Raw genomic sequence first — 15660 nt, 5'->3', positions numbered from 1 at the left:
AAAATTTTATTTTAGTAAACTGGTTTTCTGTTTCTCCTGTTAACTTGGTAATTTTTTTCTTTCTCTGTCATTATTTGTGCAAATTCAACCTTTTAGCTTATACATAATATAAGTTCCATGGATGTTTCATGTTGTTAATTTCATTATTCTGATTTACTAGACACTTCTCTACTGAGAGTTTACACGTAATAGCCATTTATACTGCAGTTCAGATGTTAGGGGGCTCCTTTAAGTTTGGGCATATGTTTTAAAATCAAGCCTAGGAAGAGCTAATATCCAGCTCAAGAGGCTCTTGGAATTGTGTTGAGTAAAGGTGAAGTAAGGGATTACAAGGTATTAAGGCAGTGGCAGTTGAAAAGATGAATGGGAGAAAGATCTTGCAATGAAGGAAAACCTGAGCTTGATGGCTTTGTGAAGGTTTGATGCTGTTGTGAGAAACTTTTCCCCTGGGGAGACACTGGCACACATCCCCAGTAGGGCTCAGATGTTAGACCAAAATACAATGACACCAGCACCATTTCAGAGAACCAATGAGTTTATTGGGGACCACTTACAGAGCATAAAGAGGGGTTACTAATAGGAATGTGGGACTCCCAAAGCAAGCACTTTGATGGGCTTCTTGTGTCAGAATTACTTCTTGGATGCTCCTCCCTCAGCCTCAGGATGAGGGGTTTACTTTTAGAGCATCTAGACCCCAGAGCAGCCACACCACAGAAAAGTCTCATTCCACCCTGTATGAAGATTTTCCCTGTGACCGTGTTTAGAAGCTCCTTGTCCCTGCCCAAGAGTATGAGACCACAGAGCAGCCCTTCAGTGGGGCTCACATTATCAGGTTCCCCCCCACAGATGCTCCTCCCTCAGCCTCCTGGCGAGGGCTTACTTACCTAGATAGATAGTACTAAGGACAAAATACTGCATAGCCACACAAATCAATTACTTAAATGGGTGTGATTGATAATCTGCAATAAATAAAAGCTAGACTGAGAAAATTGACCCAAATAGTTACAGAACCATAAATAATATTAGGTCTGTTAAATTTCTGGAGGCATAGGTATGCAGTTTAATCAAGAATCTTTTTGCTTACATTTTTGTTAATTACCATAAAATTGAAAATATATTTTAACAATAGTCACATCAAATTGGATTTATTTATTTATTTTGGTTTTTCAGGGGGGGTCTCTCTGTAGCCCAGGCTGACCTGGAATTCACTATATAGTCTCAGGGTGGCCTTCAACTCACAGCAATCCTCCTATCTGTGCTTCCTCCCCTTCCCCTGAGGGCTGGGATTAAAGGCATGCACCATCACACCCACCTGGTTTATTCTTTAGACTAGACACTTTAATTCTTAAAGTTGTAACTTATAGCAAGAGGAGTTATATACTATCAAAGTATCTACTTCAAAAGTCTATTCAACAGTGTCTTCAATTTGAGCAGTTCTTAAATACTCCAGTTCAAAATGTAAGAAGCATTTGTTAGGTAGTGTTTTGCTATATTCTATGAAGTAACAAGTCATGCATTTGAAATTAGCTTCAGCCTGGCAAGTGACCAGACATATCATCTATCTGCTGCAAACTCCTGACAGTACACTAAGATACTGTGCATTTATATCGCCTTTCACCCTTGTCGTTTGATTCTTGTGGTACCATCGTACTAAGCTTCATAAATTTCACATGGAAAAGCAGTATTCATGCTTCCTTGTTTGGTTGGTTTTTATTTTATTTTATTTTTTGCATATGTGTGTGTAGAATATGTGTGTTGTGTTAGAGAGAGAGAGAGTGTGTGCGTGTGTGTGTTTATTTGTATACAGATGAATATGCCATTTGCCTGCTTGTGGATGTCCTTTATTGCTCATCCGTGAACTTCCTTGAAACAAGATCTCTATCTCAACCCAGAGCTGCTGTTTTTCATTTATTTTGTTTGTGTCATTGAGCCCCAGCTATTTGGACTGCACACCTAATGACCAGGGTTACAGTGAGTAGCCATGCCCAGCATTTTTACATGGTTCTTGGGAGTCAAACTCCACAGTCTCATGCCCTCCAGGGCTCTCAAGCTAAAGCGGCAAGTGTTCTTAACCTTTGGGCCATCTCCCCAGCCTGTCATTCACACTTCCTAATGATGTATGTATTGTCTTACAACAGCTTCTGGAGAAAATACTGTTTCATCCTTCAGATTCAAGTGCAAGTCAGTGAAACAGTGCTTTTAAGTATCAGAGATTCAGAACACCCATGTGGCATACAATGAGAAATATTAGTTTTACATCTTCATTTTGCAGTATAAAGTTCTATTTAAACACTAATATTTTGAATAAATTATTTGATAAATATTTTATCCAGACGTCTGGATTAACAGTTAACTCTGCCCAGCTCATGAATGAGCTCTGCTCTACAGGGGATGACTAGTGAAGAGATTTTTTTTGAACAGCACTGCTTTCTGAAGCTTAACTGGATACAGGAAATTGCTCTATGGGGTGTGTGGAAAGGAGATTCAGCCCAGATTGAATACAAACCTCTTCAAGAATAATGGAAGCAAAATGAAGGAAATAGCCTCATAGGATTAAAGAAAATACCAGTCCCACAGCAAAATATAATGACACCAATGAGTTAAAACTGGTAGGTCACTTGGTAAAAGTTTTGGAGAAAACAAGAGGAATTAATTAGGTGAAACAAAGGGATGGAAAGAACCATACTAATCACCCAGAGCTGTGAAATTCTGGACACCTGCTAGAGAAATAGATAGCTCCTAAGTTCCATGCTGTGGATGCCAGCATCTCCTTGCTGGGATAAGCCTCCAAACCAGACACAGTTTATGGCAGGAAGATTTATTTCTGGCTTGCAGATCTGGGTTCATTTCCATCAGTGGTGTAAGAATCTGGTTCCCTTTTGCAGATTCAAGGAGAGAGAACAACCAAGTAGCCAGCATACACACACACACACACACACACACACACACACACACACACACACACACACACACAAAGCAGCAAGCACAACCGCTTGAGCACAAACCTGCTCTCTACTACGCACTTGGGGCTTGAATCATATCCACTCCCAGTATACACTCCTCCAACAAGCTCCTGTAGATTTAAGAGGACAGTATAACCTTAGTAAAAAAAAAAATACCTGAGCCTATGAAAGACATACATTCAATTTTAAACTACCACACACGCCTCACCTTTCTTTCTTTGACAATATTCAGATACTATACTGAAAAGTGTAGCCGTTGGGATTCAACAAAGTTGATATCCCATTGACAAACATTGACTTTGAGTTTAAGTAGCTCAATTATTCAACCAAATCTTTTTTCAAGCTCTAAATATTATAAGCAGACATGTATATTAGGACCTTTGTTTTCTTTGACAAATTATTCTTAATCCATCTCTTCCTACCAATATTCTTTCAAATTTTAGAATTTATATCAGTTCATCACTTGATTCTAATCATCATTTAATACATTAGAAATTGCTTTATAAACTGCCAAGTGCCACACAGATTTAAAATAGTTCTAAATAATTACACTTCTGTTCCATTCAAGAAGAACTTTGCAGAATTAAAATGTGAATTTCAATATAAAAACTCTTCATCCAGGAGACAGTTAGGGGGCAGGAAGGGAACCAGTAAGAAGTTAAAAGAGGGAGGACATAGGAAGGAAGGTAAGAGGGTAGGACAGAATTGAGCAAAGTACATTGATATATATGTATGAAGATGCCATAATGAAACCCATTATTTTATATACTAAAAATCCTAATAAAAAAGATAGAAAAGTTCGCATGGGAAAAATCTGTCCAAGTGAAAAATGTGTGTAATATCATCATTGTATTTTGCTGTTAAAGTTCTGTGGAACAGAGTACTTCACTTTTCAGAATACAGTCTTCTCAAGGTGCAATTGGGAAGAATTTTCTGTTAGCAGATGGGCTTTATATACATGTTAACATAGGGGTGAGTGTTATTGTACACATGAAACATCTTGTGATGTTTACTAACTTTTGGTGGATTCTCAAGTTTTCCCTTTTACTTCACACCAGAAGGAAAGGAAAGGAGTAGAACAAGTTCACCTGTCCTTTCCTTGTAGTGTTCCCTAGAGCCATGGATTCTTCTGGCTTACCTGCCCTGCCATTCCTTATACCTTAAATTACTCTCATATCAAATTCATCCACTAATCTTGCTTCCTGCTCTCTTTGCTTGTTCTGTTGTTCTTTCAGACTGCTTACTAATTAATCCTGAAAGAGCTACTATCATTAAGCACATACTTGTGATCTGTGCTTACTTTCTATTTCCTTGTAAAGTTTGGGCATTTTGATACGTTTTATGTTCTACATAAGTATTGCTCTTAACCTTTGGTCAGAGAAGCTTCTTTTTGTAGTTGGTAGTGATTACTGAAGATATTCAAAACTCCTCAAATGATAAGGATAAGTGATCTTTGAATGCTCAACACTGAAGGAATAGACAGAATGTCTTATGAGCCGGGGGATTGGAAGCAGAGCCCATTAAATGCTGTCTCCAGACGTGAAGTGGTGGTTGCATTCATGATCTTACAGTAACTTCTACCTGCACAATATTGGGTCTAACATTCCTTTCCATCTTGAATGGTGGAACAGGACCAAAAAAAAAAAAAAAAAAAAAAACTTGGAAAGAAGGGATTCAATGGAGGGAGGAGGGCAGTAATGGGAGGAAATTATGATCAAAACATACTATGTACATGCATTCAAATTATCAGTAAAGTAGTTATAAAAACACAAAATTAACAACAAATTTTGTGTGGTTACTTTTAGCTCTTACTTTTTTTGATGTCCTTAATTGTGATTTTGGCTGATTCATGCCTGTGTAGTGGTGTGTGCCTATGCCTTTTAACTGTAGTAAAGTCTATGTGAAGACCACTTAATGGTTTTTGTTTTTCTCTCCTTTGCCCTCCCAACAGCATATCCATTTTTTTCACTTTTGTAATTTTAGATACTTCTAACTACTGATGACATATGAAAGATGAATTCCACCCAGAGAATTCAGAAGGCCTACTCAGCCCTTCAAGAACTTTTAGATTATTGATCTGAGTATTTTGCTTTTGGTCAGCTTTATAAAAAACACTAACAATGGATTTCATCAGCCAAAAAGGGGGAAAAAAAAGTTTTTATCTAGTGCTCTTAAGTTAGTATCTATGTATTGTAATAGAGATTTAGATAATAAGGATTCTTCAAAATATAATAATAGTGCAATATTCATAGCAATAAGTTACTACTTACTACAAATAGTAAGCTTTAAACATAGTAATCCTAAAATTCTTTGTTTTGTTAATTAAAGTTAAACTTTAAAAATGGGTATATTTTATGGACAGTGAGCATTATATAAGATTTAGTGATAAAAGTACTTTAATATCTCTTGACATGTTAATAAATAACTTTATTCTCCACAGGGAATGGATTTGTAAACTCAAGAGCATCTCCAATTTTGATTGGAAATACTGGTGCAAACAGTTTAGGCAAAGTCATGCCTACAAAATCTCCCCCTCCACCAGGCGGTGGCAATCTTGGAATGAACAGTCGAAAACCAGATCTCCGAGTTGTCATCCCCCCTTCAAGCAAGGGTATGATGCCTCCACTCGTAAGTTAAACTTCTCTTTCTCTTATTCTTTTTACACATACATTTCATAATAGTCTGTGTCTTCCTTTGGAATTTCCTGAACCTCCAGAATCTGTATTTTCCCAATGAATTTTCTATTCAAAATTGGCACTTGAAGTTCAAAGTTAGCATTTGAAGAGACAAGTCTGTGTTACTTAGGTTTTTTTTATTTATTTAAGAAATAGAGGAAAAGAGAGAGAAAGAATGAGAATGGGCACACCAGGGCCTTCAGCCACTGCAAACAAACTCCAGATGCATGAGCCATCTTGTGCAGCTCGCTTATGTGGGTCCTGGGGAATTGAACCTGGGTCCTTTAGCTTTGCAGGCAAGTGCCTTCCCTGAACTATCTCTCCAGCCTGACAAGTGTATTTTAAGTGTTTAAAAATTAAATTGCGGAGATGAAGTAACTGGGCTTAATGGTTACATAAAATTAGAGTTGAATATGGAGAGGTTATTCACTTAATTTGAATTTTACCAGGCTAGAAGCTTTGTTTAGCAATATCATTTCCAAGTTTATAAATTAAACATGATCTGTTTCTTTTCTGTACTTGGCATCCCTTCACTAATATATTAACATGTTTTACTGTAAGAGAAACACTAAATTATTTGTTAGTAATTTTACATACTAGAGAACTGTTGCAGAATATCTAGGAAAGAATGCACTCAAACTGGAATGAGTCACTCCTTCAAATAGTTTTCTTTGCTTATTCCTTCTCCAATAATCCTTGTATTTGCCTCTGTAAAGAATATAGTACCAGGCTGGAGAGATGGCTTAACGGTTAAGCACTTTCCTGTGAAGCCTAAGGACCCTGGTTCAAGGCTCCATTCCCCAGGACCCACGTTAGCCAGATGTGCAAGGGGGTGCACGTATCTGGAGTTCCTTTGCAGTGGCTGGAGGCCCTGGCGCACCCATTCTCCCTCTATATATCTGCCTCTTTCTCTTTTGCTCTCAACTAAATAAATAAAAGTGAACAACAACAACAAAAAAGAGTATAGTACCACCCTCTATTTCACCCACTGACAATAGAGATTCTGCCTTTGTTTTAAATTATCTTTGTGTGTGAAGAACAGAATATCTTTATCCTCCTTAGCTGCTTGTAGAAACATTCAGACTACATTTGCAAGTTTTAAAGCCAATTTTAATTTAGCAACAGTTTGACTACTAGCATACTAAGTGATGTGCCAGGTGCTCATTCTGCTGTGCAGCTGCTAAACTTGCCTTTGGTTTTGTGCTACGTGAAAGTGATGTCTCCAGGTTTAGGTAATGATTTTACAATTTTTTGGTGGTTTATATATTTAAAACATCAATGATTTTTCTCTCATTTGATTCTCAATTAAACTGTGATTGTGGCTAGGTAGAAATGAGAAAACTGAGCTAACATTTATTACTTGTCCAAAATAGCATGACATATACCCACAGGGCAGTTAATTAAATCTTATATTTAGGGTCAGAAGACAAAGAAGTACTTTTTTATTTGGAGGGGAAGGGGGGGATGAAAATTGATTACTTTTGCCTTTTTAGTGAAATTTTAAATTTATAGCAGGTTCAGTTTTTCTTCAACCCCTTTGCTGAGATTTCAGGGTATTCAGCTAGCTGAGAGAGGTTCTCTGAAGAGAAACATTCCACTCCAGATAAATCACAGATGCTAAAGACATTGGTAGGGTGATTAGAAGTGAAGCATGTACTAGCATGACCTTTTGAAATATCTAGGAGCCTCAGTGCAAGGTGAGTCTGTCTTTGCAGAAGGTTTTTACACCATGAATGAGCCACATATGTTCCAGATGAAACATAAAGTCTGTACTGAAAAGGCCTCCCGATAAAACCCACCTGAGAAAGGGAAACAGTGCCCACTATAGCTAAAGCAGGGGCAAAACATTTTGTGTGACCTTTCCTCTTCTGTGCATATATTCTGTGAGGAAGTCACTCTCAGGACACTGGTGAAATCTCATTGCATCTGGAAAAATGGAAGTGGATACTATCTCAGTACATGTTTGAAAGCAAGTAGGTGTAGAGGGTTTATAACTACTATGAGAGTAGCACAGTGATTGAGAAGGCAGAGGGATGGCTTAAAATGGATAATGAAGGGCCCTGGAAGGGTGGCTTAGTGGTTAAGGTGCTTGCCTATAAAGCCAAAGGACCCAGGTTCAATTCCCCAGGACCCACATTAGCCAGATGCACGAGGGGGCACACATGTCTGGAGTTCATTTGCAGTGGCTGGAAGCCCTGGTGTGCCTATTCTCATTCTCTTTCTTCCCCACCCCTCTGACTCTTAATAAATAATTTTTTTAAAAAATCAACAATGGGATAGTCGTTGGGTGAACCTGTCAACTAGTCCTTAACCTCCAGAGAGGTTTGAAGCCTGTGATACACTGTGGGTAACCATAGCAACAGTAAAGCTCAAAACACTTTCAGTTTCTAGGAAAATTGAAACCCTATACTAGCAGGCTCAGTTTATCAGGTATTTTCATGTTGTGAGCAAATGCCTGGCCAGAAGTAACATAAAAAAGGAAAGAATTTATTTTCAGTTTACAGTTTCAAAGGGAAGTTTCATGGCTATAAAAGCATTCAGGCTAGCTTGTCTCATTTCAGTCAGAAGCAGAGGATAAACAGGAACTGGTACTCAAAACCTGGAGGCCTGCCCAGTGACCCACCTTCTTCAGCAAGGCTCCACCTCCTTAGCTTTCCACACCTTTCCAAACAGTGCTACTAGCTGGGGACCAAGTATCCAAAACATTTTATATTCAGACCACAATCCCCATTAAGAGAAAAGCCATATTAAATCAGTAGGAAAATTTCAAAATGCTATAAAAAGAGAAAAGACAGAACAAAGCATCTACAAGTTGCATGACTTAATCACACAGCATAACATGTTTGAAACTGGAATTCCAAATAGAAAACAGGAGTAATACTTTAAGAAACAAAAGTAAAGACCAAGGAGTATAAATTCTGCTGGTACACATGCATGCATACATACCATAGAAGCACAGAGAAATTCAAGACAGCCTAAGAAGAAACACATTACACACAGACCAAATATATTAATTACTATCATACTTCTCTTCAGAAATACGCAAACTGGAAAATAGGCAGCAAACCTAATGTGTTGAAATTTAACAACAACCAAACAAGCTCAGAATTCTATACCCAGCAAAAATACATTTTTGAATACAAATCCTTTCTCAAGCAAAAACTAGAAATTATTAACAGTAGACATTCTATAAGAAATGTTACAAAAAGCCCTACTAGAGAAATAATATGGTACCAGCAAAAACTTGACTCTATGCAAATAAATGAAGAACAGTATGAAAAGAATGATTGAAATTAAAATAAAATTCACTTTTTTCTCTTTTTGATAAACCTTTTATTTAGAACAGCTTTAGGATTGCTACAATCATACAGAAAGTACCCTTATACTCCATATACAAATTCTTCCTTTACTATGTTTTGAACCGGTATGAAGACTTTATTATTAATGAGGTCTGTACTTTATGCAGATTTCCTTATTTTTAAGCTAAATGGCTCTTTTCTACAATCTAAACCAGAATATATACCATATATCATTTTCGTAATTATGTGTCCCTAGTCTCTTCTTGGCTATGAGACTTTCTAGCTTATTCCTTGCCTACATGAGTTTGACAGTTATTTAAAAATATTTATTTATTTGCAAGCTGATTGAGAGAGACAGAGGGGGAACAGAGAAAATGGCCACTCCAGGGTCTCTTGTCACTACAAACAAACTCCAAAATGCATGCTCTACTTTGTGCATCTGGTTTTAAATAGGTACTTGGGGAATTGAATCTGGGCTGTCAAGACTTTGCAAGCAAGAGTCTTAACTGCTGAGCCATCTCCAGCCCAGTAGTTTCTTAAAATAATACTATTTGTGTGTGTGTGTGTGTGTGTGTGTGTGTGTGTGTGTGTGTGTGTGTGTGTTTGCATACACACAAGCATGCATCCATACAAATGCACCAGGGCATCTTGCTGCCGCAAATGAACTCCAAATATACTTGCTACTTTTTTCATCTGCCTTTAAATGCGTACTGGGGAATTGAACCTGGACCAACAGACTTTGCAAGCAAGCATCATATCCACTGAGAAATCACCCTAGCCCAACCATGGCAATTTTGAAGAGTACTAATTATGCATTTTGTAAACTTTCTCACAATTGAGACTTGTCTATTTTATTAGAGTAGCCTGATGTTACTTGTGTAAGACAGGAAGGCCATATAATTAAAGTGCTTCTTTTGAAACATCTTATTAAGGCATTGGAGATGTTCACAGAGCATTTCACCAAAACAGACCATCTTATGCCATTTAACAAAACTCAGCCAATTTCAAAGATTTGAACTCATACTTTCTGACCATAATCAATGCAAACTAGAATTAGTAACAGAATGACCACAGGAAAATCTCTATTTAGAAATTAAACAGCATGCTTTTAAGAACCTGTGGTTCTCAGAGGACACCTCAAGAGAAATTTTTAAAGGTTATAGCTGAATGATAATGTCACATATCAGAATTTTGAGGACCAATGAGAGTATTGTTGAGTAATATACAGCATTAAATGTTTATATTAGAATAAAAAGAAGGGAGTCTCAACTCAATCATTGCTTTTACATTAGGAAAATAAGAAAAACAAACATATCTCAGAACAAGCAGAAGAAAGGAGAAAATAAAGAGCAGAAATTAATAAAATTTAAAATATCAAGATAGTAGGGAAAAACAGTCAAACTAAAAAAAATGAAATGACCAATTGATAATCCTATAAGTATGCTAATCAAAGACAATGAGATGACCTGAATTATAAACACCAAGAATGAAGAGGAGTATATATGTCAGTTACTCTTTCATTGTTGGAATAAAACAGCTGACCAGAGACATCTTAAAAGAGGAGTTTATTGTGGCCTTCAGTTGCAAAGGGCAGATTCCATGTAAGGGAAAGCATGGCAGGAGCAGGAAAACCCTTATCAGATCATCAGGCTAGCTAAGTGGGGCTGGACTATGAAACCTTAAGGCCAATCCCCAGTGACACACAGTTCCTTTAGCAAGGCTGTACCTCCTGAAGGTCCTACAACCTTCCAAAGCAGTACTGCCAACCAGGGATTAAGAGTCTGTTTAGGGACATTTTACATTCAAAGCACCATGGTCAAGCACACAAAAAATACAAAAAGACTAGGAAATACTACAAACAGCTCTATCCCAGTAAATTTGACAGATTCCATAAAAAGGGCAAATTACTTGAGAGATACAGACTACCAAAGAATTACTAGCCTTACTGAAGAAGAAATAGTTGACATGGATGCTTGAGAAATTGAATTTCTAGTTTTAAATACTTACAGAATAGAAAAAAAAACCTAGATGATTTAACTGACCAATCTACCAAACATTTAACAAAGAATTAATAGCAACTCTACATAGCCATGATTGTTGCACACCAGCCAGTAAATGCTACAGAAAGTGAGCAAAAGTTTTAAGGTGAAGCAATACTTAACATAACTTCAAAATTTCTCTTCCCAAATATCTGTTACTTAGAAAAGGGAAATTGTAATTTTACATTACTTACCTTAATTTAGTGAATCAGCTAACATCACTCATAAGACAGATGATATCTGCCCTGTGATATGGTCAGCTGTTTCTCTCTGATATTCTTCCAAAGCCCATGCCCACTATGAAACCATGAATAAAATGTAAGACAAATCCAATTTGAAAGACATTCTACAAGAAAACTGATTAATACTCTTCAAAAAGTATCAAGCTCATAGAAAAACAAATGCTGGGAAACTGTTGCATACCAGAGAAGGCAAAGGATGCAGGTCAGCTAAGGTTGATCCTAGATCAGCTAGATCTTGCTACAGACACTAATGAAATCCAAGTGCAAAGCTTCAAATAGGGATGTGTTACTAGTTTGTACAAGTACTTTGTGTTTCTTTGGGATGAAGACCTTGTGGAAAGCTGGTTGTGTGATGGAGCTCTGGATGGCTGCTCTTTAATTGTTTTAGAATTAAAAAAATTAAATATATATGTATATATAACAAGAATGTGCAAAAAGGATCTGAAGAAAATAATTGGATTTAGGATAGACATTTGGCTCACCTCTTGGGAGCATGCTACTATCTTTGAGAAATAATAAACAAGGTCAAAACATTTGATTTAAGGCATAGAAATATGGTTTAAAGACTTATTAGACTGCTTAATAAAATTTCATCTGTCTTTTTAAAAAAATACAGCCATGAAACTGCTAGGGAAAACTCAAGACTTTTACATTTTATTAGTGAATATATAAATTATTTACACTTTTATCCCTGTAAAGTGAAAGCTATATATTTTTTACACACATAATGCTTGATAGTATTTTAGTGTATATCTTTGAATTGGAGATACTCTAGTAATTATGTCTAACTAAATAGCTGAAGTACATTTGGGCCACCTTTATGCTAAGTGATTAGTTTGCAAGGTAAATCAGCCCCCCCCCCCCTTTCACCTCATCCATTCACAGAGAAACCTGCTTTAAGTTAGGGCTTCATGTATTAGTGATGGCTTTCACAGATTGAAAAAAATGACTTATTTAACTTAATAGAAAAAAATCACAAATTAATAGACTCTAGCATGTTAATATTATCTAAAGATTTAGAAGAAAAGAAACATATGTTTTTCATTTATTTACTGTTTGTGACTTAACAGTTCATTTCTTTTGGTCTTTCTTACTTCGTGTACATGGTCACAACTCCAACAAAATTTTGTATTCATATGAATACTATTATTTGCAAATTATAAAATACATAGAACTATGGTATTAACAAATCTGTGGGTTCCTATTGTTTCTTAACACTGTGCTAGCTATTGTAGGAAACAGAGCCTAGAACTCCTGCCTACCAGGGAGCACAGAATCTATCTGGAGATTCATGGACATGCATGGCCAAGTAGGGTGGTGATGGGGGAGGATTAAGATTTAAGTACAGGGGTTGGAGAGATGGCTTAGCAGTTAAGGCACTTGCCTGCAAAGGTAACAGATCTCAGTTCAATTCCCTAGGACTCAAGTAAGCCACATGCAGAAGGTGGCGCTGGAGTTCATTTGCAGTGGCTGGAGGCTCTGGCACTTACATTCTCATTCATTCATATTCTTTCTCTTTCCCTCTCTCCCCCCCCTTGCATCTTCCTTTCAAATAAAAATATTTTTTAAGAAATGTAAGTAAATGTAAGTACAGAGCATTTTTAGGGTTTATAATGTAGATTGCTGTTGTGATTAAGTAGCTTTTTAAATGTCCCAGGAGCATTGGCTGTATGTAGAAGAGGCCGGCATAAGAGTAGATGGAAGTGGAAGTAAAAGTAAGAAGGAGGGGGAATCTAAGAATTTTCTGTTCTTTTGAAAATAAAACTATAACGACACAAAGTAATTTATATTTTTGTGTGTGGCATATATAATCATCTAATTTCCAAACAACTGCTAGAATCCAAATACCTTGTTTTTCTAAAAGATCCTGTTATAAGTACCAACAGTCTTAGTAACTCTCTTATCCCTCTTATGTGCTGAGTACAGTCGGAGGAAGAGGAATTGGAATTGGTGAGTGTGGTTTTCTCCTTGAAGGGAGTTGAAAAAGATATAAAAAATACTAATTCTCTTAAATTGTGTTTATTTAACCAGTGTTATTTTGTTACACAGATACCTTTCTATTTATTGAACACTGTCCAAACACTTGAAATCAAGAAGGCAGTCCACTATTACTACATAAAATTGTACATGTTGACCCTTTTTTGGGAGGGGGGAATTCTGGAACAGCCTTTGAAAATGAGCATAGGACACTTGTTCAAGCTGTATTTTTAAGGCAGTGTACAAATACTTTATGTGTCTTTTCCAAATTATTAAAATTTTAGAAAATGACTTCACGCACAAGAGTTCCTCTGATTGTAACACAGAGTCTTGTGTTATGTTTTCTTCTCTCAGAAAGATTACATCATTTTTGGTGAGGTCACCTTTTGCAGAGTTGGAATTATTTCATCCTGCATGAGACAATCTGAACCACAAGGGGGTTGCCTGTTTACAGAAAGGATTATCTGTAATTAAACATACACAAATTTACTTTTCTACCAGAAGATTCTCTGTTCTTAAAAGCAGCTGTTACCTTTTTCTCCATAACAAATATTTTCTGTTAATGCTTTCCTCTAAAATAATAACTTGACTAAAAACACCTTTTTTCTTTGTTGTAATCTTCATAGAAGTAATAATATACTTTCAAAGTCAGCTGCTCATTAGGTGACTTGGGTTAAGAGGAATAAACTTAAAAGTACTCAGATTTTACCATGGAAAGAGGCAAGGAATGCTTGACAACATGGAGTATAAAGGCATCAGTTGGTTTACTTACATTTTGTTTATGTTTGTGCATGCCAGTGTGTTCTGCATAATTTGTTTTTCTAATAAGGTTATATGTGTTCTGTACTTAAAATAAGAGATGGGTCTTTGGTTTTGTGCTCTCAAATTAGTTTTGTGTTGGATTTTTATTAGATAAATGAAATATATTGGTCAGCAATAAATGTGATGTTAGATTTATAATGAATATAATTTAAGGAAATGCTTTATTATACCACAGATTAGCAAATGATGTTTATAATTCAAACAAATAATTGCATCTTGTGTTAGACCCCACTGTTTACCCTTTTAAAAAGTCCTAAAGACAAATATGAATAAACTAACACTATGTTGCCCTCTAGTGGTTCTGAAAGTCACTTCAGAAATACACTGCACTAGAGATTTGATAGGTGGAAGCAATGTCATTATTACTCCTGTCTTTCTAGTTACACTAAAAGATTGCCATGGAGTGGAGGGAGAGCCTGCTCCTAACCATCTCATACTATATTCTTCCACCTAGTTTTATCTTAAAACCAAATATGAAAGAGCAAATTAAGTCTGTAGTAGATCCTTGCTTTCAAAGTCATTAAGATTTTAATTTGATGCTAAGACTAACATGTGTCCCAATTTTATCAAACATTGACTCCACCTTCCTTAAATTATACTTAAGAGTCTTAAGGGATAAATTTATGGATTTGATTAAGTATAGAAATCATGAAAGTATATATATATGTTAACTAAGAAACAAAGTCATAACTAACACTGTAAATAGCCATTAAAATTATGAAGACTTAGCTAATTCAAACTGTAAAACTTAAGTGAAAATACAGGGCTTTGTGTGTCAGAGGCAAAGTAAAATCAGAAACATGGTCCACACAAGTTAACTCAAAGTGGTTTGGTTTGTGCTCCAAAATAATCATAAATGGCTGATTCAAAGTGAGGAAGGACTGGTGTCCAGATCCTTGGTGCCTATATTAAGGACTTTATTTCTGGTGAGATGAAAGCTACAGGTTCCCCAGAAGCTTTGAACTTCCAGAACTTCATTTCACTGAAGCTTGAGTAGGATAGCTGTACCGATAATAAAGAAATTTGACTACAGAGAATATCTTGAGACAGTAAATTAAGAATACTATCATGGGTTCCTATAATATTTCAAACTAAATAGAAATAAACTGGTGTCTGGATCCTCCTACAAAAAGACCTCCCAATCTATCCAGATCTAGCCAAAGGCCTTCATCTCATGCCTTTCTGAAAATGATGATAGAAAAATTAGAATCTAAAGGCATTGAGTTACATTTAAGTCCATGTTGGGAGAAATTGAGTCTATCATACTACAGATGGAGGAGAATGACTCTTACTTTTTCTTATTTATTAGTTGACTTTTTAAAATTCATTCCCAATGTGCCTATGTAGAGTCAGCCACTCTACTAAGTTTTGACTAAGCTCTAGTCAAAATCTTTCCTTTCAAAGGCTGGGAGTTTAAAAGAATACGATCAGAATCTTTTTAAAAATGGGTCACCTGTTTCATCAGAGAGAAGCAAAACAGAAGCCATATTAGTACAATAGGGCTTCAAGTCATGTTAATATGTAAGGTCTGAAAAAAAACCTGAATCCTATATGTCTTTGATTTATAGTCCTATTATATACAAATGCTATCATTAGGTTTTTAGAACCTGCATTTAAGGTAGTCTGCAAATACTTGTAATGGC

The 15660-nt window shown here is 36.2% G+C and overlaps 1 protein-coding gene across 7 annotated transcripts in view; it reads left to right on the top strand.

The window, feature by feature from the left end:
• Mef2a (myocyte enhancer factor 2A) overlaps window positions 1-15660 on the top strand; it is a 123313-nt gene that overhangs the window by 97275 nt on the left and 10378 nt on the right. For 5 of the 7 annotated variants that reach the window (XM_045144967.1, XM_045144968.1, XM_045144969.1 and 2 more), the window contains 2 exons: window positions 5404-5591; window positions 13145-13168. In XM_045144967.1, the coding sequence (XP_045000902.1) occupies window positions 5404-5591; window positions 13145-13168 (212 nt within the window). The remainder of the gene's footprint in view (window positions 1-5403; window positions 5592-13144; window positions 13169-15660) is intronic. The other 2 variants (XM_045144970.1, XM_045144971.1) reach the window with 1 other exon arrangement.

This window comes from Jaculus jaculus, chromosome 3 (genome assembly GCF_020740685.1).
Source record: "Jaculus jaculus isolate mJacJac1 chromosome 3, mJacJac1.mat.Y.cur, whole genome shotgun sequence".
NCBI lineage: Eukaryota > Metazoa > Chordata > Mammalia > Rodentia > Dipodidae > Jaculus > Jaculus jaculus.
The sequence above is the reverse complement of the archived record's forward strand: the minus strand, read 5'-3'. Positions and strand labels throughout refer to the sequence as shown.